The sequence below is a fragment of the Podarcis erhardii genome (assembly GCF_964252035.2).
Source record: "Podarcis erhardii genome assembly, chromosome: 9".
Classification (NCBI taxonomy): domain Eukaryota; kingdom Metazoa; phylum Chordata; class Lepidosauria; order Squamata; family Lacertidae; genus Podarcis; species Podarcis erhardii.
Window position 1 is genome coordinate 58,593,191 of NC_138512.1, and position 22,896 is coordinate 58,616,086.

The 22,896-nt window shown below is 42.2% G+C and overlaps 1 protein-coding gene across 6 annotated transcripts in view; it reads left to right on the top strand.

Moving 5' to 3' along the window:
- The window catches only part of CENPE (centromere protein E), a 36,904-nt gene that overhangs the window by 4,414 nt on the left and 9,594 nt on the right, over positions 1 to 22,896 (top strand). For 2 of the 6 annotated variants that reach the window (XM_081876608.1, XM_081876611.1), the window contains exons 6-30: positions 209 to 290; positions 795 to 862; positions 1,456 to 1,521; positions 3,067 to 3,118; positions 4,155 to 4,242; positions 4,533 to 4,662; positions 5,325 to 5,444; positions 6,194 to 6,328; positions 7,397 to 7,532; positions 8,714 to 8,811; positions 9,498 to 9,554; positions 9,641 to 9,796; positions 11,380 to 11,454; positions 11,667 to 11,801; positions 11,936 to 12,070; positions 12,824 to 13,001; positions 14,271 to 14,422; positions 15,213 to 15,521; positions 17,268 to 17,579; positions 18,049 to 18,207; positions 18,965 to 19,162; positions 20,040 to 20,597; positions 21,172 to 21,474; positions 21,876 to 22,178; positions 22,642 to 22,800. In XM_081876608.1, the coding sequence (XP_081732734.1) occupies positions 209 to 290; positions 795 to 862; positions 1,456 to 1,521; positions 3,067 to 3,118; positions 4,155 to 4,242; positions 4,533 to 4,662; positions 5,325 to 5,444; positions 6,194 to 6,328; positions 7,397 to 7,532; positions 8,714 to 8,811; positions 9,498 to 9,554; positions 9,641 to 9,796; positions 11,380 to 11,454; positions 11,667 to 11,801; positions 11,936 to 12,070; positions 12,824 to 13,001; positions 14,271 to 14,422; positions 15,213 to 15,521; positions 17,268 to 17,579; positions 18,049 to 18,207; positions 18,965 to 19,162; positions 20,040 to 20,597; positions 21,172 to 21,474; positions 21,876 to 22,178; positions 22,642 to 22,800 (4,164 nt within the window). The remainder of the gene's footprint in view (positions 1 to 208; positions 291 to 794; positions 863 to 1,455; positions 1,522 to 3,066; positions 3,119 to 4,154; positions 4,243 to 4,532; positions 4,663 to 5,324; positions 5,445 to 6,193; positions 6,329 to 7,396; positions 7,533 to 8,713; positions 8,812 to 9,497; positions 9,555 to 9,640; positions 9,797 to 11,379; positions 11,455 to 11,666; positions 11,802 to 11,935; positions 12,071 to 12,823; positions 13,002 to 14,270; positions 14,423 to 15,212; positions 15,522 to 17,267; positions 17,580 to 18,048; positions 18,208 to 18,964; positions 19,163 to 20,039; positions 20,598 to 21,171; positions 21,475 to 21,875; positions 22,179 to 22,641; positions 22,801 to 22,896) is intronic. The other 4 variants (XM_081876610.1, XM_081876609.1, XM_081876613.1 and 1 more) reach the window with 4 other exon arrangements.

The following is a 22,896-nucleotide window of genomic DNA, read 5'->3' on the forward strand; positions in this document are numbered from 1 at the left end:
TGATTAAAATCTATTTTTCTTAAAGTTGACCTAAAGTTAGCTAACTGCCTAATAGCTTTGCATTGCCTATATACAAAGAGGTAACACCTAGAATCAATATTATGTTATGTTATGTTATGTTATGTTATGTTATGTTATGTTATGTGATTTTATTTTATTTTATTTTATTTTATTTTATTTTTATTTTATTTTTTAAAATCTCTTGTAGAGGCAAATCTTTGTTGAAGATCTGAGCGAAGAGGTGGTGGTTTCTCCAGAGCAAGTTGTGAGCTGGCTGCAGAAAGGAGAAAGTAAGACTTAATATCTGGTGTGACTTAAACACATACAGAGCTTCCTGTACAGCTCTGATACAGTGGTACCTTGGTTTACGAACTTAATCTGTTCCGGAAGTTCGTTCCAAAACCTAGGTGCACCTTCCCATAGAAAGTAATGCAAAATGGATTAATTCGTTCCAGACTTTTAAAAACAATCAGTAGCTGAACTGGGATCCACACAGATCCCCCGCCCCGCTGCTGCGGGAAATGTTCCCTAGAGGTGCACCTCCCATAGCGGCAAGGGGGGGAGTTGTGCGCCCACCAACCAGATGACAATGGAAGTGTGGCACTCCAAATGGAAGTGCACCCCCGAACGGAGTACGTTCGTATACCCCCCCCCCAAAAAAAACCCGCAACCCGGAACACTCATTTTCAGGTTTGAAGTGTTCATAATCCAGAAAGTTTAACTAGGCTGTTCATAACCCAAGGTACCACTGTACTTCTAAATCCATCAACTTTATTGTGTTTTGTTCTGAATAGAAAACAGACACTATGGTGAAACCAATATGAATGACAGAAGTAGCCGCTCGCATGCAATCTTCCGCATGGTAAGTGATCATGAATTTTTATTTTACTGATTTCTTTTAGTTCAGAGATCGGAAACCTCTGGCCCTCTCTGATGTTCCTGGACTCCAAAGTCCCATCAGTTCTGACCATTGGCCATACTGATGGGAGATGGAATCCAACAACATCCAGAGGGCACCAGGTTCCCTATTCCTGGTTAGTACCTGGCTATGATGTCTGGAAGGATATGAGAGGGAGATATTTGTTGTTGTTGTTGTTATACAATTCTACCACTGGGCAATTTACAATATAAAAACACAAAAATATATGCCATAAGAATAAACAAAAACAATAAAACACATAGTTTAAAAGGCCATTGATCGTTTAATTAACCAAAGGCCTAGGAGAAGAGGAATATTTTTGCCTGGCACCTAAAATATGTAACAAAAGCACCAGGCATGCCTCCCTGGGGAGAACATTCCACAAGATATGCCAGTTCTAGGTTCTGTTGGTCGAGGGTAGGTGTGCTACAGTATATAGACCCACACGTCACAATTTGTGGTGGCTATTTTTGTTGGTTTATAATTTGTGCTGTGATAGTAAAACAATTTCACAACCTTGCTTGCTTTTTTTAAAGATAATTGAAAGCAAAGAGAAGACTGATAGTTCAAGCTACGATGGCGCTGTAATGGTATCTCACTTGGTGAGTTCTTTGAAAAATAGAACTGAGGTTTGTAATGGGTTGGTAGAAAAAACCACTATTGAAGGATGCTGCAGCTTGTGTGCATTACAGGAACATGAGACGAGCCCCGCTGTATCAGACCAATGGCCTGTTTGTTCTAGCATCCTGTCCTCACAGTGGTGAACCAGGTGCCCAAGATCCAAGCAGGACCCCAGCTTAACAGCAGTTGCTCTACTTAAGATTCACAGCAGCTGGTAGTGGAGGTGGAACTTAGCCATCGTAACCCTTAGTAGTCCTTGCTAGACTTGTACTCGATGGATTTGTCTGATCCTCTTTTAAAGGCTTCCAAGTTGGTGGCCATTACTATGTATTGGGTGAGTGAATTCCGTAGTTTAACTATGTACTGTGTGAAGAAGTTCTCTCTCTTGTCTGTCCTGAATCTTAGCTTTGTTGACTGGCCCTGAGTTCTAGAATTATATGAGAGAGATGGAGAGAAACTTAGCTATATCTGCCTTCTCGATACCATGCATAATCTTATACACCTCTAGCAGGTCCTTAACTTGCCTTTTCTCTGAAAGCCCCAAATGCTTTAACATTTGGAAGAAAGAGGTTTGTGTGCCACATGACCCACTCTGCCCCCTAAGCTAGGCTGCTGCCCTAAGACGAAGTAGAGGATGTTGTCTTGCCACCAGTCTGGTTGACATGGCTATACAGAAAGAGGGGAGGGGTGCCATCTTCTGCTTCGGCTCAGGTAGTGAAATATATTGAGCCAGCCTTGTGTGCTTTCTGTTTGAGATCTGGCCGGCAGAGCCAAATATATATTGGGACTGTGGAAGGCTAATGAACTTCTGAAGTGTTTAATAGGGCTGTTTCTGCCTGAGAAATAGCAGCAGCAGAAATTCAGTTGCTCTGGGTTTCCAGTCGGTTTGGCACAGCAGTCATAATGCTTATTCAAAAGTAAGTTCCATTGACATTGCTGGAACATACTGAAGAGGTGCAGACTAAACAATCCCCATATTATTACATTTATGCCCCATCTTCGAGAAGCTAAGGTGGCCTACTTGATTTTGTCCCCCTCCATTTTATCCTTACATCAACCCTATGAGGTAGGTGAGGTTGAGAGACCAACATTGGTTCCTTGGACTATAATAGAAATTCAGTTATGTCTGTTCTTCTTAAAGTGGTCAAAACATCACATCGGAGAGTATGCACATCCTTCTACCTTTTTCTTCTGTTGCAGACCATCCTGAATCTGAGATGCAATCTACAATTTGGCTGGCTCCCTTTAACACACATTTCCTCTATTCTTTCGCTTTCGTGAAATGTTAAATGTTGTTCAGTTGAACGTATTTTCTCCCAGATGTAGTGACCAGTGCTGTACAAAATTGTTGATCCTTTGATTTAAACTCCTGGCCAGGGACCTTTTTCTGCTCATGTAGTCTCAGGAACTCATTTGTCTCAGGCTTTCATCTGCCGCTGTTTGGAATATAGTCGTTCAATCAATAGGTGATTTGAATAGATCTTGTGTGAGACTGGTGTCTAACACAGTCTGTCTTGAATTTTCAGAATTTCGTAGATCTGGCAGGAAGCGAAAGAGCTAGCCAGACTGGTGCTGAAGGTATGTAGCTGATGATGATTGAGCTTTTCTGGTAATCTGCTAAATCCTAACTTGTAAAACATGTAAAAAACCCAACAAGTAATTCCCACCCCCAGGGTTCTGTTGCTGGGCATGCTTGCTCTTATTTATGTAAGCCATTTACAGCTTAACAGTAAAATTCATCATATCTGGAACAAAAGACTGATGCAGATGTAACATTCCCACCTGGTAGACTCTTGCACAAAAATCTAACTTCTCTATGGCAAGGATGAAGAATCTGTGGTGCTCTAGAAGTGGGATACAAACTCCTAGCAATCCTAGTCAATATGACCAGTGGTCAGCAATGATGGAAGTTGTCTTCCAACAACACATTGGAGGACCACAAGTTCCTTATCCCTGCTTCTGCAGAGACTATTGTAAACTGCCCCATGATCCTTGGATGAAGGGTGGTATATAAATTTAACAAATATAATATTTGGTTATAGGCCTTCTAGCGTTATCTTCCTCCTTTTGTCTGAAGTTATTCAATGTTTCTGAGTTAAATAGCATAATTCATCACACTACTAATGTTGAAATCTTATTGGGTGTCTCCAATGCTGTCCTTTCATTGACAGAAGGAATTGGTTGGCAAAACAGGGGAGAGATACATTTTTTTGGTGATGCACCCTACACAGGACCCTGTGCCCCTCTTTAATCTGCTGCAGAGGATTGAGGAATCATCTACAGCAGATTTAAGGACGGAATGGGGAATCACTGAAAAATGCCCATTCTGCTGATAGTTGTCTTCTGTCAGGAGACAGGCAACTTTGGATACTGCCCAGTATTGTTATTTAACAGTTTATGAAGTGCCTAAAACTTTCTCTTAATAGGAATCTATTTTCATATCTGAAAAGATTGTGAGCCTATGGGCAGGTAAAAACAATACAGAAGGGGGTGAAATGGAGAATGAAGAAGCAATCAAATTCAAGAGCTCTTGACTATGTTAACTCCCAATATGGTAGCAAAACAAATTTTGTGGAAGGAGCTGTCTGAAAATAAAATTATGTTTGATGCCTAGGGATTCGTCTCAAAGAAGGTTGCAATATAAACCGGAGCCTCTCCATCTTGGGCCAAGTTATCAAGAAGCTATGTGACGATCAGGCTGGGTAAGGACAATGTAGTTAAGAAAGGTTCTTTGTGCTGTATTGAAAAGTGTTCTCACTTGATTCTAGACCAGGCAGCCAATGTAGTACCATCCCTAGATGGTTTGACTATAGTTCCCACCACCACAGGCCATCTGTCTGGGCCTGATGGGAGTTGTCATCCAACAACCTTTGGAAGACACCACATTGGGCTGTCTCTGTCCTATGTAATTGATCAGCTCTTGGGCCAATTTTGCCTCTACTTAATAAGTAAAAACTTCCTTGTTCCTTTTTTGGTCATCCTCTTTCACCAGAGGCTACATTAACTACAGAGATAGCAAACTGACACGGATTCTGCAGAATTCGCTGGGTGGAAATGCTAAGACTGTTATTATCTGCACAGTCACTCCGGCATCCTTAGAAGAAACTCTTAGCACACTCCAGGTAAAACCGTACAGTTCCATTTCCTTCCCCGAAAAGGTTTGTGGGCAAAATTGCCCAAAGTGACAAGTAGGCAAGAAATTATTTCCCTTTCTCTTTAAACTTGCATGCTTTGTTCTAGTATATGTATCTGCAGTTATGGATCTATGAGAAATCAGACTTCCCCTTCAATGGGAAGTAGCCTAGCACTTCCTCTAATAGCTGGCATGGATACTGACATTTGCAGAAGCAACCCCTTCAACTCTTTTAAAAAGAGAGCCTGTGAAGACTAAGCTTTCAGGGTAGTCATGGAGTCTTGAATATCAGGTGGAAAAGGAAAAGCTGGGGGGGTGGCCTACTTGAGCTCCTGATAGCTTATCTGTTGCCCTCCAGATGTTGGAGGACTCCAGCTCCCATCAGCCATGGTCAACATGGTCAAATGATGGGAGTTGTAGTTCAACAACAACTGGAGGGCACAAGATTGGCTAACCCCTTCTGTGGGGAGGTGAAGGTATGCTGCAACATTTTGTTTAATGCGTCACATTTGTATTTACTGTAATAGCAAATGTTGATTTTTATGATTCAATACTTCTGTAATTTTCAAAAAGAGATTTTGCACAAATGTAATTTTTTCCTAACTTCACCTTCAAAGAGCAGTTCTGAGTCCATGTGCCCATGTCTCCTAGTTTGCCAGTACAGCTAAAAATATGAAAAATAGCCCCATAGTAAACGAAGTTCTAACTGAGGATGCCCTTCTGAAGAGATATCGTTCAGAAATAGAAGACCTGAAACGACGCCTAGAAGAGGTAAGTTGTCTACCTTGAAATCTAAGAGGCTGGAATGGGTAGAGTCTGGCCGAATTTCAATGGCAACTCTTAATAAAGTTGATGACCATTTCGTGCAGGGGTTCCATTCCCTGCCCCCACATATGTTGGAGGAGCATGTATAAGTGTACCACAGCCCTGTTATGCCATTTTTGTGACATGCTGAGCAACGTTTTTGGGTCACTTCCAGGTTCATCGCCATATGCTATCTCATGTCTTTCGGATGCACATTAATTGGTTGTTGCGTGTTTGCAACCCTTTCCACACTGGGGGTTGCAGACACAATTTCATGGAACTTAAATGCTTTCATTGTTTAATGCTGATGTTTAACCTTCACAGCCATTAGTACTTACAGTACGTTATTACCATCACAGTAATATACAAACAAACAACCACAGTCCTCGCAAGCAAGGAGGGGTCTACACAAAAGCACACGGGTATCCTAGCCAATGTAGCATGATAGGGTAAATTTTTCTGTAATGTAAACTTCAATACCTTCTCCAGGCACCACACACATGGATTTGTTTTGAGGGATTTTACTACCCCAAGATAGATTGAAAATTTGGCCTGGGGTAGTAAAAGTATTCCCAAAAGTATGTAAGTTTTCAGCAGGTCTTAGGAAAATCTGTTATGAAGGGTATTTTTTGTATTTCTTGGGAAATCACATACACCTTACTATGAACAACATTGTGTGCCTTTCGACCTTTGGTATTGATGCTTTCCCTTTGTAGGTTTCACCACAATCCCAGCTGGCACAGATAATTGAAGAGAAGAACGCTCTTCAAAAAGAACAGCAGGAGAAAATAAGGGCTCTCACTGAGATGCTGGTGACGGCACCTTCTTTTGCATCAGCGCAAGACTTCAAGGTAATATTTAAAAATTTGTGTTGTGGGACCTTCGGTGGAAAACTGGTGGTTCTTGTAGCAGCTGTTATTAAAAAACTACAGTGGTACCTCGCAAGACGAATGCCTCGTAAGACGAAAAACTTGCAAGACGAAAGAGTTTTTCGTTTTTTGAGTTGCTTCGCAAGACGAAAACGTCTTGCAAGTTTGTTTCCTTTGTCTTGCAAGTTTGTTTCCTTTTTCTTAAAACCGTGCATTCAGGGGGTGCAGTTGCGACTTGACTTCGAGGAGCAACTCATAGCACGCGGTGTGGTAGCCTTTTTTGAGGTTTTTGAAGACTTTGGTGATTTTTGAAGCTTTTCCAAAATCCGTGCTTCGCAAGACGAAAAAACTCGCAGAGCGAATTAATTTCGTCTTGCGAGGTACCACTGTAAATGGGGCGAGGGAAACCTGGGAATGACTAGAAGGGTGCCACTGTAGAAAAGGCCCTTCCAATGTGTGGAAGCTTAACATAGCTCTGTTAAGGCATGCTTGAAGCAGGAAGCTCATACTGGGAAGCTGGTATAAGAACAGGCACCAGTGACTGAGTGTGCTTTAATGGTGCCAGGAGGGTGGAGGGTGAATGGAACCTGCTGCTCTCCAGTCCAGCCCTCGCCACCAAGGGCCCCGCGCAACTTTGCGGCTCGTGGAGGGCAGCGTGAGAAGGATGCCATGTGCCCCCAACCAAGGGCTGGGATCGAAGGGCATGTGATAGTTGTGTCTTAAGTTGCTCTCCCCGGCTCCCAGCCTTTAAAATAGAGCTTTGTGTAGAATTCTGTAGCTGCTACTTCTCACCCAACTAGTGAGACACAGCGAGTTCAAGTTGCTTATGGTGCTTGCAAACATGTTTTAGGAAAGTTTCCCCTCTCCATTTGCAACTTTTTTTGCAAATGCTTCTGGTAGAACCTACAAACGCTAGCTTCAACTGAATTTGTCGTCACTAGGCCACGTACAAATTCCAAGACATCAGCAAATGGGATTGTGCTTATAAAAAGATCTAACTTCCTTTAATTCTCCTATGTGCCTTGATTTTTTTGATTATTTTTTTTTAAGGTTCGAAGGAAGCGGAGGGTGACCTGGGCTCCAGGAGCAATAAACCAGGAAGGAGGGGAATGTCTCCTGGGAAGCTTTCCATCAAAAGCCAAACAGTTTAAAACATCTTTGTCTTGTCTATCAGAGATGGAAGAGTGTAAGTTTGTTATGCGTAGGAACTATTTAAAAAGGTGCTATATCAATCAATCAATCTTTATTACGGTCCAGAGACCCAACAAATCATTACAAATCAATACACAATTCATACAGCCTACCTCCAGGTTGCTATATAAAATATGGGCTGAAGAATTGTAGGTTGGGATATGTTAGAACTTAGATAATACATTGTTTAACATATCCACAGTGAGCTGCAAATAGTTAAACTATTTTAGCTATTTTGAAGGCTGTCTTTAAGCTGCATATGTTAATTCTATTGAATGCTATTGCTAGATCTGAAGAGGACAGAGAAGGGCAAGAGGGCTCTTGGCATAACTTAGCATGCTCCGTTTATCTCCTGGTTGCTCCAGAGATCTGATTCTGATATCAGTCTTTAGGCACTAGGGACAGCTGGCTTCCTTGCAAATGCTAGCAAAGGCTACTGTAGCTAACTCTCGCTTGTTTGCATTTGGCTGCTCATGCTCTCTTTCTCCTATGGCAGGGGAGAATTAGACCCATTGGGTCCCAAGGTAACCAAAGCTCAGTTCCTTTCTCTACATCTTTCTGCATTTCTCTCAAGAACTTAGTCATGGAATTGTAGCGTTGGAAGGGATCCCAAAGGTCATCTCATCCAACCCCCTGCAATGCAGGAATCTCAGCTAAGGCATCCATGACAGATGGTCATCTAACCTCTGCTTAGAAACCTCCAAGGAAGGAGAGTCCACAACCTCGCATGGGAGTCAGTTCCACTGTTGAACCGCTCCTACTGTCAGAAAGTTCTTCCTGGTGTTTAGTCGGAATCTCCTTTTTTGTAACTTGAAGCCATGGGTTCAAGTCCTACCTCCAGAGCAGGAGAAAACAAACTTACTCTGTTGGCAGCCCTTGAGTTATTTGAAGATGGCTATCATATCTCCCCGTAGTCTCCTCTTTTCCAGGCTAAACATACCCAGCTCCTTCAAACTTTCCTCATAAGACTTGGTTTCCAGACCCTTGATCATCTTAGTCACCCTCCTTTGCACACGTTCCAGTTTGTCAATCGCCTTCTTAAATTGTGGTGCCCAGAACTAGACCCAGTTTTCCAGTTGTGGTCTGGCCAAGGCAGAACAGAGTGGTACTGTTACTTCCCTTATCTGCATCTTAAGTATACACACTTTTATTTTGGCAAAATGGGTTGTCTTTCAGCTGTATCTTCAGAGTTCTCGGAACATGATGATCAATGGATGACAGCCAGTGTTACAATTCCTGAAGAGGAATGGATTCCAGGATCTGAGGTTGGTTTGGTAAGTGGTATTTATGTGTGTGGAAACTAGCCTGCTGCACCAGAGGTGAAATTTACATTCATTGTACCACCCAATTTTTCTCTGACCCCTCCCACCTCATGCATATGGCCCCCAGAAGGTTGCTGAGAAATGAATGTCGCCCTTGGAATGAAAAAGGTTCCCACTCCTATTCCAAGAACAAAGATGGGAGCAGAGAGTATCCCCTTTGCAGGCTTCCTCTCCTATTCTTTTTTGCAACAACAATTTCTTAGTTACTCCCTATTAACTATATTGGATCAACATGACTTGTTTTACATTTGGTTCAGTGGGGTGGAACTGAATCAGCAGAATTTAGGGGAGAGAAATTCTGTGGTTTGGAAAGCTCACCTCCTTTTCAGGGTTTTTTTGCAAGCTCCCAAAACTTGCCAGCCTTGCCAGCGTGTGGCTGGAACTTAGTATACAAATGTTGTCTAGCTCTCAGTAGGGCTTTGGCAACAACACTTTTGAGCTACCAATATAATGCTGAAGGAACAAGTAAGTGCTTTCAGTATTAAGGTTTTTGCATATTTGTAAGTCACTTTGAGATTCTTAGGGCATGAAAAGCGACCATTAAAAAATGAGTTTAAATAAAATATTGGTAAGGAGATGAAATTTAACTAGGTAACAGAGGAGGCATCTTGTAACTTTCAAAAATATTTTTCTTCTAGATTCATAAAGATTTTGCAGATTCTGTCATGCTTTGTGAAACCCTAGTAGATGAGAGGGTAAGTCAGCTTCAGCGTTCTCTAGGAATTTAATTTGAAAGTGTAGGTAAAACCTTTTAATCTCACTCTGCCTCTCTCCTGGGTAGGATAATGCTATCACTGAACAACAAGCCTTAAAAGTAGAACTAAAAAACCTGCAAATGGAGAAAGAGCAGACTGCATGTGAGCTCAAAGAGTTGAAGGAGAAAATGTCCATTTATGAGTTTGTGGCTCTCGAAAGAGAGACAGCAAAGGAACAAGAGGTAAGACAAAGTGGGTGTGTAAATAATCCTATTTCTAGACCATCTTTTCTTTTTACAACTTTCTGAGTGGCTGACAAAATCATTTAAACAAAATCAAAATTAGCTGGATCCTGACTCTGTTGCATGCAGATCTCATTTAAATTAATATGAACATTGTTTTATGACTTAAGTGAACTCCAATTGAAAGCAATGGGATTATGGCAACTAACTTAGTCTGAATTGAACTCAGTTAAATATTGAAGCAGCAGAAGCAATAAACTCAGTAGTGCTTATATACATCAGCAGGATTAAAGCAAGAGACATGCTTGAATGCCTGGAGAAATAAAAAGGGTGCCACTGCAGAGAATATCCCCTGATCACTGCCCTTCTCAAATCAACCCAGTCGTTTTAATTTTATGCCCTCGTTAGAAAGGGGGTGGCAGAAAACATCCTTTGGTGCTAGTAAAATGGCAGGTTCCAGTGATATTGGATCTCAGAGCCACATAAGATTTTAAAAGTAAGTGCTGGCACTGTAAACTGGGTTCAAACAGACTAGCAGTCAGTACCTTTCCTTCAGGGAAGATGAGATGTGTTCCCTTCACCTGTATTTAAGAAGTGTCTAATTTTTTCAGTCTTCCGAAGCAGCCCCAGGTACGACACTGCAGTAGTCTAGTTAGGAAATGGTGATAGCATGGATCACTGTGGCCATTAGGGGGACAGGGATGCACAGCTGATGGACCCATCTTAGCTGCTGAAAAGTGCTGCATCTCACACCCCCAGCAACAAAACTGGGTCTAACACAATTGTCTTGACCCTGCTCTGTTTCTTCCACTGTTTCCAGTATGGCCTATGAACATAAAGAACGTGGTAGTGCCAAAAGAATTTCACTTGACCCCATCTCCTTTCAACATGCAGCCAAGGCTTCTCTCTTATTTCATGTTTCATTTCATTTTGTTAAAATATCTATACTCCACCCTTTTCGGTCTGAGACCCTTAGAGATAATTTAGCAACATGAGATTAAAACAAATGCTAATCCTGTAACTGCAAAAAACACACACACAACAAAACCCAAGCAAAACTGCACTTGTTTTTGTGCTTATATTGTGATATGTAGGCTGTGCTATGAGAGGAGTGAAGTAAGCACCATCTTACATTAACAGTAAAGCATGGTTTGCTGTGACGTGTGAAAACAGCCACTCTTTGAGTTGCAGCATGGAAGAAAGGCAAGAATGGGATATGAATTTATTTAAATCAATTAGCCCCCAACTAATGCATGCTAGAAAAAGAGTGGACCTGATCTTCTGCAAAACACTTGTCAGCATATATTAGCAGTGCGTTCTGCCCTTTTTGTTTTGACGATTTGAAAAGCCCTGTTAGTAATGCGACGTTAAGACTTTATTTCCCAGGGCTTCTCACCACTGTAAGCAATGGATGCTCACAAAATTTTCTGCTATGTGTTCTATAGTAACAACTTGGCTCCGCTGTGGTTTGGAGGGGAGCTGAATGCAGGGGCTGCTTGTTTTTGTGGTGGGTGACTGCAGGTAAACCTTACTGAAAGGTGCTTCCTAACTGCTTATGCCATTTTGCTTCGATTGCTCCACAGATGCAACTAATGCATGAAATTTCCAGCTTAAAGGCTATTATTACAAATGCTGAAGTTTGCAATCAAGATCTGCAGGTGAGCTGCTGGTGGTGGTAGGCCTTGCATGTATAATGAAACAGAACACTATTGTTTAGTCTTAGCCAAATGCCTTGAATTCTTTGGTCGGTTTGTCAATTTTAATGTCATGCTGCGCAACACCTAAGCCCCCCCCCATCAAGCTGGGAAATGGAAAGGTGTGCCTAAACACTCTGCACTTCTGGTGTTTTTCCTCTTTCTTGCTTTATCAGGAGGAAGTAATGTCAAAAGCCTTGCAGATCGAGGAGCAAAACAATAAAATCAAAGCACTGGAAAACCATGTCAGTGAGCTAAGAAATCTTATGAGAGAAGCAAAGACAGAAAGTGGGGAAAGCGATGTGTCATCAGTACGTCTGAATCTTTCTTCTTTATTTAAGCAGGGTTGTTTTTAATTTGTCCTTGATTCCTGGGGATTCTTGCAGGGTGGGTGGGTGGCATATACATACACTTACACACTACCCTCATGTTCTCATACTTTCAGCAGATTTTGAATAACTCGGGGGACGAAATGCAAAAAATGAAGCAGTCTCTCAGTGATGTTGAGGCGGTAGCACTGGATTCCAAGAGAGAATCTTCATTCCTCAGAAGTGAAAACATAGCACTAAAAGAAAAAATGGTGTGTGTATATGTGGACTTGGGATGGCGTAGGTTTTTACTTGCCTTTTATGTAATGTCTGAGTGAACAGATACAATTCTTTTTTGTGACCTTTTGTCAGTACCTGATATAAGCATGGGGGGAGGGAACAAAAACCCCCATCTTTTCCTAATGGCTTATGTCTGGGGAATTTCTTCCCCACTGAGGTGTGCCTCTATATTTGCTTAGAAACCAGGTCAAAACTCACCTTTTGGAGTCAGGTTTTAAAAGGCTGGTGTGTGAAGTAATTTCTGAGTTGTGTTGCTGCTAATTACATCCTTTTGTGCAATTTATGATAATTTTTTATCTTTTCTTTTGTATATGCCTTTTTATTGCCTTAAATCAGATGTAAACTGCCCTGTGTCCCATTTTTTATGACGGGCAGTATGGCAATAGCTTTATGACGGGCAGTATGGCAATAGCTTTTTATTGCCTTAAATCAGATGTAAACTGCCCTGTGTCCCATTTTTTATGACGGGCAGTATGGCAATAGCTTAGGAAATACAGTAAAATAATAAGCTTCCAATAGGGCCTTGCCTGTGAGTTCTGCTAGTTTCCTAGTAGAATCCCAGTGATGCTTCCTTGGGGTGACATGGGCTGGGATAACAGTGCTAATACAATCTGGAAGAGGGAGAGGATAGTGCTACTGAAGTACGTGGCACTGTGTACAAATCTGCCACTGTCCTGGCATGTAAATGGACACGGGTAATGGCGTTTTAATTTGCTCCCATGTAGGACCAGCTCTCAGATACATACAAGCAAATGGAAAAAGACATTGAGAGTTACAGAAGACAGTTAGATTCTGGGAAAGTCGCCTACAAGAAAATGCAGTCTGACTTGCAGAAAGAATTGCAGTACTACCTGCAGGAAAATTCAAAGCTGGCATCGCTTTTGGAGGGAAGAGTTCCAAATGGTACCTTTTTTATGGAATTGATATAGAACAAGAAGGTTCTTCGCACAGTTGGGCTTTTTCCTGAACTTCTGTTAGCTGAGGAATTACTATTTTTTATGAATTAAAACTGGTGGCACACATGTTCAGGCCCCTAAAAGTTAGTTTAAATATTTATAAGGCACTCTTTTAATAAAAAAGGCAATGTGCAACACGGAAACATAATGCTACGATTATGTAAATGAAAAAATATCTAGGCGTGTTTGGCACAGAGTTTGCATCCCAAAGGTTTGTTCTGAAAAGACATCTAAGAGAAAGCAGGGGTTGACTCATGCCTAATCTCTGCTGGCAAAAAGTTCCACATAGCAGGTCCTGCCACATTAAAGTCTGGGTCCCTGTTAAAGGCAGGCTGAATGCAAGTGGCATGGTCAACAAGCAATTTTTTAATTATTTGCTGCATCTCAACTGGGATTAGTTGGTTCGTTTAGCCAGTCCTGATGTAAAGCAACTGACCATTCATTCCTGATACAGTGCAGCAGGATTAAAACAAAAAACCCTGGAGAGGTTTATGGCTCTGTCCTTCTCTGCCCTTGCATCCTTCCAGCCAGTCATGGACTTGGTTGGCAGACACCTTAGTGACTGGGGACTTTAGGCTCATGGCTTTCAGTCAGTTTATGTTCTGATGGCATGCTTTCCTGATGTCCAATTCAGGCATTAGACAGTGGCTGCGTGGAATTAAAATAAAAGTAGTTGCTGCCCCTTAACATCAGGACTATGGGGCGGGCTGGAGAATTAGACGGGGGGTAAGCTTTTGAAAACGAGATGCATACATAGCAAGGGCTGTGTTTTTCTGGGGGGATGCAGGGGGACGCATACCCCAAACATTTTGTGAATCTTTGTACTTTTGTCCATTTCTGTATTTATTTTTCCCAATTTGAACTACAAAATGGTGATTTTCTTGAGTCAAAATGAGAGTAGCCCTAATCATTTTTAGGGGGGAAAACACTGGGGAAGGGGGATAAGTGGACTGGTGGGTTTAGGCTGAGCCCCACGAGAAGATGGAAATTGAGCTTCAGGGGTGCATAGGCAAGTAGAGTCTTTCAAGGAAGTTTGCATGTCAGAAACCAGGGTATAAACTGGTGGAAAGGGTGCATGCTGTAGCAGGATATTTTCACAGAAGCTGAGAACTACGGAGCAAGAACTATATATATCTAGAGTTTACTTGCAACACAGTGGTAGTGAATCTTTGTCAGTTTTATCCATTGAAATCTTTCCACTTCCCCCCGCCCCCAGACTTACTCTCATGTATGGAACTGGAAAGGAAGATTGAGGGTTTAAAAGATGAACTGAATAAAGCTCTGGAAGAGAATTCAACTTTAAGGAAAGAAGCAGCTGCATCATTAGAAGCCCGTTTGGGACCTGACACTGAAATCTTCCAGAAAGAGGTAAAAACTAATTAAATGTGGGCTGCCATGAAGCTGTATCTTAGGTCAGGGCTTTCTTAGAACACATTTAACTTTATGGGGATTATTTTTTTTTTCTACCCAGAATATAGTTAATCATCCTTGCTGGAAGACTGGGGTGCTTCTACTACAGTAACTTCTGTAAATAATTCTAATCAGTAATAAGTTCTGGCATCGCAAGCAGTTGCAGAACTTGCGTTCCTCTTAATTTTTTGAAAGCTTATTCTATTAGTTGTCCCCCATGCTTCAGAAACTCAACTAGCTTTAGCTAGGGGTCAGGCAATTAGTGATGCCAGTCCCATGCCATGGAATATTCCCTCAACAACCCTGCTACCAACCTTCAGATGCCTTATTTTTTTTAATCAATAGGCCTATTCAGTGGTTTAAACTTTCTAAGATGAGCCAGTCGGTTTTATGATTATTCTGTGTTGCTTTTATGGTGTATTTTTGTAAAGTTGATTATACACAGCCCTGATATTTTATAATGGGAGGTCTCTAAATATTTTTATAAATAAAGAAATATTGCTGTGGATATTTGGGTTCAGTTCCCTACTAGGCTATGTAATTGGATCAGTCATCACCTGTCAACCTGAAGCTTTTTTCTCCAGTCTCTTGTAGAAGGTAGTTTTCTTCCAGTTCAGGGGAGCAAAGTACATCTAAAAACCAAACTTAGCCTTCATTCAGCTAGAACGCATATTATAAAGCACAGCTGAGATGATAATAGCTGCCTACTACATGCTCATACTCTGTGTATATAAATATGTGTATGTAGATCCTTGAAAAATCCGAAATGATTGCTTCTCTGGCCTCGGAAAAAGAGATGCTGCTTGCTCAAGTGTCTGAGAAGGAGAGAATGCTGTGCGAAGCAACTATTGCGCTAAAATCCAAAGAAGATTTTGTAAATTCTGAAGCAATGCACCAAAATGACCTAGCTTTTCAAGAGCTGAAATGTCACTGTGATGAACTGGAGCAGAAATTCTTGACTGCATCAGAAGAAAACAAGCAGATGAAATGCCAACTAGATCTTCTATCTGAAGAAAACCTCAAGCTACAGGCAACCATTCATGAAGTGACTCAAGAGGTGAGTCCTTCCTGGTTCTCCAACTTTCCATACAACAGCTGATGGCTTTTCTTGATGCAAACATTTCTGCACTTCAGTCTTTGTTGAAAAGTTGAGTGGGCCCTTGATACTGTCTCCTTGCTTCTGTTTTTCCTTATATTGCAGCAAGGCCTGGCACATAAATGTGCTGTTACACAAAGTGCTCAACCCTACTGCACTAACGAGGTTGCTTTGGATCACAATCACTTTCTGAAATACTTCTAAAACTTTTTTTAAGAAACCTGAACCAATCCCACAATTCTGGAATTGGCTGTCTTATTGTGCGTGCTCACTTTCTCTACACACTTAAAAAAATGACCATTTTACTTACTTAAGCTAGAAGGAGCCCAGCTTACCACTTCTGGAATGAATGGGAAAGTAGAGCTACCAAACCCATGAAACTGGGTTCCATGTTATCCCCATCGGCTTCTCAAAACAAGACGGGAATATGACTTGGAATTGCTATTTTTGGTAGCTACTACAGCAGATATATTTTCTGTTTTGTAAACAAAACATGTTTTTACTATGTTTTATATGTGCTGTAAGCTACCCAGAGTGGTTGGGGAAACCCAGCCAGATTGGCGGGGTATAAATAAAAAAAATATTGTTATTATTATAATTATATTCCTGTGTGCACGCACAAAATAGCAACCACTAATTCCAGGAGTAAATTCTATTCTAGGGTATTCTGCTCCTTAGCAGAATTTTGACATGCTCTCATTTCTTTTTTTGCAATTTGGCAAGAGGTAAGCCCTTTTAGGCTACTGGAGCACACTACATCCCTTGTGTTACTTACTATGAGCCTAGTTTGAATCTGACTAGGTTTGCATGTAACATGAAGAGAAACCATGGCTTAACAAAAGCAATATGCCATGTGGGTTGTTGGGAGTAAAGATTACGACAGCTCTCATGCTACCCAGGACTAAACTGGTGTTGAATCCAAACCTGGGTTTATGGTTTGTCTTGCTCTGCATAATCTACAGTGGTGCCCCGCAAGACGAACGCCTCGCAAGACGGAAAACCCGCTAGACGAAAGGGTTTTCCGTTTTGGAGGCGCTTCGCAAAACGAATTTCCCTATGGGCTTGCTTCGCAAGACGAAATGTCTTGCGAGTTCCTGCGGGTTTTTCCCCCTTTTTCCCCCCTTTTCCTAAGCCGCTAAGCCGCTTATCAGCTGATCCGCTAAAAGCTGCTAAACCGCTAATAGCGCTAATCCACTAAGCTGTCAATGGGCTTGCTTCGCAAGACGAAAAAACCGCTATACGAAGAGCCTCACGGAACGGATTAATTTCGTCTTGCGAGGCCCCACTGTAAGAGCTTATAGCCAATGCATATTCTTGGTTTATTGTTTGTGGTTTGTCTGGGGGAAGCAAACTGCAAAGCCTGGTTCATGTGCATCACTAGACCAAACCATGGTTTAGCCCTGGGTTTAGCTGCAGCAGTACTGGAGAGGAGAGCTGTGGCCATGATCTTCATTCCAGAAACCCACAAGTTTGCTTATTCTTGGTAAGCATAAATTGGCTTAGTGTTAGATGTGAATTGGGACTGTGTAACTTCGCTGAAATCAGTATTGTCCACAGGTAACAAAAAGTTTTGTGGGAGAAAATGAGGACTATAAAAACCCTTTTAATGACAAGATTCAAAATATAGTGTTTTTAAGTTGGACTTGAGCTTCGTTCTTACTTATTAATGTCAAAGTACTTTCTGTCTTTCCATAAATACTAATGAAGCTTTCTGGCAAGATGAAAGAGATGCAAGAAAAGGACTTGGTGCAAGAGAAGCTTCTTGGTATGAAAGAACAACTTGATGAAGCACATCAAAAACTGAGTGAAATGGAGCAACTCAAAGACCAGTTGAAGACCTGGGCATCTAAAATGGAGGCTGAGGAAATGGAGAAGCTGGGCCTAGCTCAAAGGCTCCAAGAGAGTGAAGAAGAGATGCAGGCGCTGACTCGGGAAAGAGATGACCTGAAGCAGAAGGAGGAGGCTCTCAGGCATGAGAGAGATCAGATCAAAGAAGATATCCAAGAGACTGTGTCAATGGTAAGCAAAACCTCCCACTTGGATTAATGCAATGTGTTGTACATGATGCTGCATTTGAAAATCGTTCAGACCCTTCAGGACTTCATTATGTGATCATACCACACTAGTGCTTCTCCATATCAAAGTTCTGGTTTTAGCCTTTAAAAGCTGTAATTAGTTTGAGGTGGGATGGAACATACCTATAAATGAGCACACGCGAAACTCACATGGAACCAAAGTTTTCAATGTTTGATATTGCATTCTGTTTTTATATGTGTTGGAAGCCTCCCAGAGTGGCTGGAGCAACCCAGTCAGATGGGCAGGGTATAAATAAAATTATTATTATTATGTGGCTAATTCATCTGCCCCTACGTCAAACTAGAGAGCTTTGAAAAGGGTAGCAGAACAATTCATAGCACTACTGCAAGGAAGTGTATGTCATGGGAACTCTAATGCATGTATCTCTTTTGTTTTGCTTTTAATGTAAAAGAATATTGAATCACAAGAAGAACTGAGAAGTGCGCAAAATTCTCTGAAGCATTGTGAGAAGCAAATTAAAGAACTGGAAGAAGCCATTGTGGAGAGAGAATCACAGATTTCAAGTGTTAAAGAATCTCTAGGGGTCACTATTGAAGAACAGAAGCAACAGGTAACATCTGTCTCAGTTGCAAAGTTTATTGGTCTAGGTTGGAGCATAATTAGGAGCATAAGAAATGCCCTGTATAATCTTGATCCTTAGTCCATGTAGCTCATTATTGTCTTTGCTGACTGGAAGTGGCTCTCCAGGTTTTGGGACAGAGGACATTCTCAGTCCTCTCTACAAATGCTGGGGATTAAATCTGGGACCTTCTGAGTGCAAGACAAGTGTTCTGTCGCTGAGCTGTGGCCCTTTTGGCTTTGAGTGTGAATGTTTGGGGTTCAGTTCTGAGACAAGCCCCATTTAAGGCAACACCACTTGTTTTCTGTGGTGACTAAAGCTTAAAGTACTTTAGCTGGCCTGTAACATGTTAGGACATCAGAGGCTGCTAAACACTGCTAGAAAGTTTGGGATGTTGTAGAATAATTGTTGAAATGGTGCTAGATTGGGTGGAGGCACAAAAGTGCAGACTTCCATGTATATCTTAACTCCAGCATCAGAGGCACCAATTTTCTGAATGCTGGTTGCTGGAGAATAATGCCCTCATACCCTGCTCTGCAGAGGCACCTGGTTGGCTGCTGCAGGAAAAGAGGATTCTGGACTCAAGAAGCCTCTTGGTCTGATTCAGCAGGGCTGTTCTAGCACTGCCCTCTTCTTCTTGCCAAACATCTCTGAATGTTCTGCACTGGACTGTTGATCACTGTTCGTTCACCTGCCTTGAATGAAACATTTTCTAGGGTAGAAAAATACGTTGTGTTTCATCTTGCAGATACTAAAGTTAACAGAGCACTTGGACTCCTTCAACACAGAGAAAAATCTGTTAACTGGAGGAGATGGGGATGCAGAGGAAATCAAGCAGGAGGAAAATAACCAACTCCAGTCCCTTGAGCAAGAGAAGACTTTGCTAAAGCAACAACTGGAGAGTCTGCAAGAGCAAATGAACTGGTACCTGGAAAGCAGTCAGCTGGTAATTGTTGTGTATTGCTTGTTGTGGGCATCAGTCTGTCCTGAGAGGCAATGGAGTACACCTCCAGGGGTGAAGTCGAATCACAGAAGTGACCTCCCTGGGAGCAAGCCTGGGCAGTGTGTATGGAGCTCCTGGGCTGCCCAGAAGACAAGACTCTTGACCTCACTGATGTGGTACAAAGAGAAACAGAGCAATACGTTTAACACCAACATGGCAACAGGAGTTGCCAGAAGGAGGCGTGCAAGGCACCATCCAGCCATCTTAGGGACTCCACTCCAAATTTTTGTAGGGTTTACTCCTTATCCTTTTCTTCTCCCAAAGATATTCCACAAGGCAGTTGTGTATTACAGGGGTACACTTGTATTTGTGTATTACAGGTGGGCATTTTAGTGTCGTGTCAAGCCATAACCTAAGGTTTACTGTGCACAAACAAACTGGAGATTGGAAACAAACCACAAACAAACCATGATTGGTACACCAAAAACAAACCTTGGTTTATCGTCATGGTTTGTTTCCCCTTACCCCAGCATTAGCAGTGAGGAGCAAAGAAGATCTAATTTGCTCATCTACAGTAAGTCATGACTTACAGTGATGTGCACAGATGGTCAGACACAAGTTGGAGTCTGTCTTTGAGAGAAACTGATAAATTAAGTTAGTCTTGGATATTTAAATTGGAATTTTTAAGTTTCAGCCCATAATTTTAGATAAACTTTAAATAGCTGAAATGGCTTTTTGCAAGCAAGTTTACAAGAATTCAAACAACTGGCCACATGGTGTGCTAAAGGTTCTTACAACATTTTGGGGATAAAGTTAGAATATTGACACTTGCAGAGCTAGAGCACATCGCTGACATCTTGCCCATTTTCCTTTTCTTAAGCCACCTAGCAAGATCCAAGAGCTGCAAACAGGAGACACTGAAGAGGATAGACTTCGTATGAAAGAAGAACTCTGCCAAGCTCTAGAGAAGTTGAGTGAAATGGAACAACTGAGGGAGCAATTAGAAGCCAGCGAGTCTAGAATTGAAGCTGAGGTAATGGACAAGCTGACAGTAACTCAGAAACTTCATGAGCAGGAGGAAGCAATGAAGGCCGTAATGCAAGAACGAGATAATTTGAAGGACATTGTGGGTTCTCTCCAAATAGAGAAGGATCTCATCAAGGAAAAGATTGAAGCAGATGTAGCTCAGAAGCTTCATGAGCATGAAGGAGCAATGGAAGTCTTAATCCAGGAACGAGATGATTTGAGGAGGAAGCTGGATGTTCTCCAAAAACAGGGGAAGCTTGCCAAAGAAAAGGCTGAAACAGAGGTGCTTCATGAGCATGAAGAAGCAATGAGAGCCTTGACCCAGGAGCGAGATTACCTGAAGGACAAATTGGATGCTCTCCAAGTGGAGAGGGATCTCATCAAGGAAGAGATGCAAGCAGCGAAATCAATGGTAAAATATTATTAGTTTTTATTAAGTTCATTTTTCTTTTTTACTATTTACAGTTTATTGATCTTTGTAAAATTGCAAAAGTATATCTGCCAACCAACCTTTCCTTCCCAGTGTTTTGGTCCTTTTTATAGCTTGCACTTTCATAATTGTGCTGGTCTCTTAATGGAAGGGGAAAGTAAGCCAGAAACCTTTACCAGTTGGATATCCTACCATCGCAAGTTAATTACAGTTCTAGGAATCGAGAGCAGATTTTCATAGACCAAATAATGTGCACAGACTGGGGAAATGTTGTGCATGCCCGTATGAGGCCAGGAGCCTGTTCAGATGCATGTTTATCTCCAGAATATTACCAGGGTGAAATGGGGAATGAGCCTATAGGTTGTGCGCACACCCTCCCAACTCACTGTAGGAGAAAAGTAATTCTTATATCACACCATGGTGAGAGTAAAAAAGCTTGAGGCTAGGAGTGAACAGGCCCTGAAGCCATAAGGGATGCGTGGTTAGTCAGAAATGAGACTGATCTTGAAAAGTGACAGGGTTCTGAAACTAACGGTTAATTTTGAACCCATGAAAGCTTTCTCTTAAGCAGCAAGATGATGAGAGAGCGCTAGAGGAACTACTCAGACTGAAAGAAGAGCTCTGCGAAGCCCGACAGAAACAGAGTTTCATGAAGCAGCTGGATGCAGATCTTAAGGCCAGAGAATCTGAACTTGAGGCTGAAAAGATGGAGAAGTTGGAAATTGTGCAAAGGCTTAGCAGCAGCGAAGAGGAGAGAAAATCCCTAACCCAGGCGATGGATGCCCTGAAGCAGAAGTGGGAAGCTCTCCAAACCGAGAGTGAGTCACTCCAGAGACTTCTGGAAGCAACTACTTCAATGGTAAGTAGCTGTGGGCCACAAAATGGCGGAAGGAGCAATTTGCTTCCTTCAGATAGCGGGCCTATTCTGCCCCTACCACCTTAGAAAGCAAGTTTGATTCGGGCAAAGTAACAGCTGGTGGAGTGGAAATGGAGCTGGTGGTCTAAAGCTGGCCTTAAATATGGGACGAGGAGGATTTGTAAGCTATTGAGGGAAGACTTCTGCTTCAAATCTAGTGGCAGGAGATGGGTCGTCTTGCTCCAACATATGGTGTCCCTGGCAGCAGGCAACTTGGAGAAGGGCTTGGGCATTAGGGAAAGGGAGCTCCAGGTTCCTCCATTCAAGGTAAACTCTTCATAAAACTGAGTAAGAAAGCAGAACTTGCTTGATGAGTGTTTCTCTTTATATAAAACCTGACTCAGGTCCAACAGCTAGAAGAAAAGAATCTCGACCTGAGGCAACTGCTTGAGTCGAGGGAAGAGCAGAGCCGGACGGCTGCTGAACGTCTGAATGAGATGGAGCAATGGAAGTCCAAGACAGAAGCCGCGGAGAAGGAGAAAGCAGAATTGCTCCAGAGGCTTCACAGCGCCGCGCAGGACTTCAGAACTGTAAATCGGGAAAAAGAGGATTTGAAAACCGCAGTAGATGCTCTTCAAACTGAGAAGGATAACATGATCCGGACCATCCACCGCCTTGGCGAGAGTGTAGAGAAGATGGTTGCAAATGTAAGAGCCCATTTTTAACACCTTTAGACCAACGGCAGTGAATGAGATCCAGTCAGTGGACTGGATCCATGACATGCACACACTGCATGTGATATATTTGATGGGGGGGTGCCCAGCTGTCAATTGCCTGACATCAATCAGTTGACCCGTTTTCTCCCCGCACAGTTTGAAATCAAACTGGATGGGCAAATCAGCAGTGCCTGCAAACCCTTTAGGCCTACCTGTGTCTACCTGCTGCACACCTGGCATGTGTATGATGTCAGGTAGAAGACAGATGGGAACCGTGTGGCTGAAACTTTCTCATGGTCCAGATGGGAAGGCCTGCCAGACCTAATGAGGCCCCTGGTCTGAAAGTTCCCACTCCTTTTTTTAAAGAGAGGCCTTTCTGATGTTGTAGAAAAACCATGAGCACAGACGATTATTGGTGGCTTAACAGTGCACGGCGGTTGTTCTGTCTTTAAAGAATCTGAAGCTGCAAGAACAACTCGAGCTTAGCATTAGCCATAAGGAAGGAGCTAGTGGAATGGCAGAGCAACCGGAAGGAAGGAACTTAGATGAGAATTCTCGGGCCTCAGAACTCCAGGAGATACTGGACCAGACAACTGATCAACAGAAGAGAGAAGTAAGAAAATGCTTCCTATTTTTTTTTTTAATAACACTTGAGTATTCAAAATGGGCCACCTTCCTTCTCATTAATTCTTACTTAAAAATAAAAGCT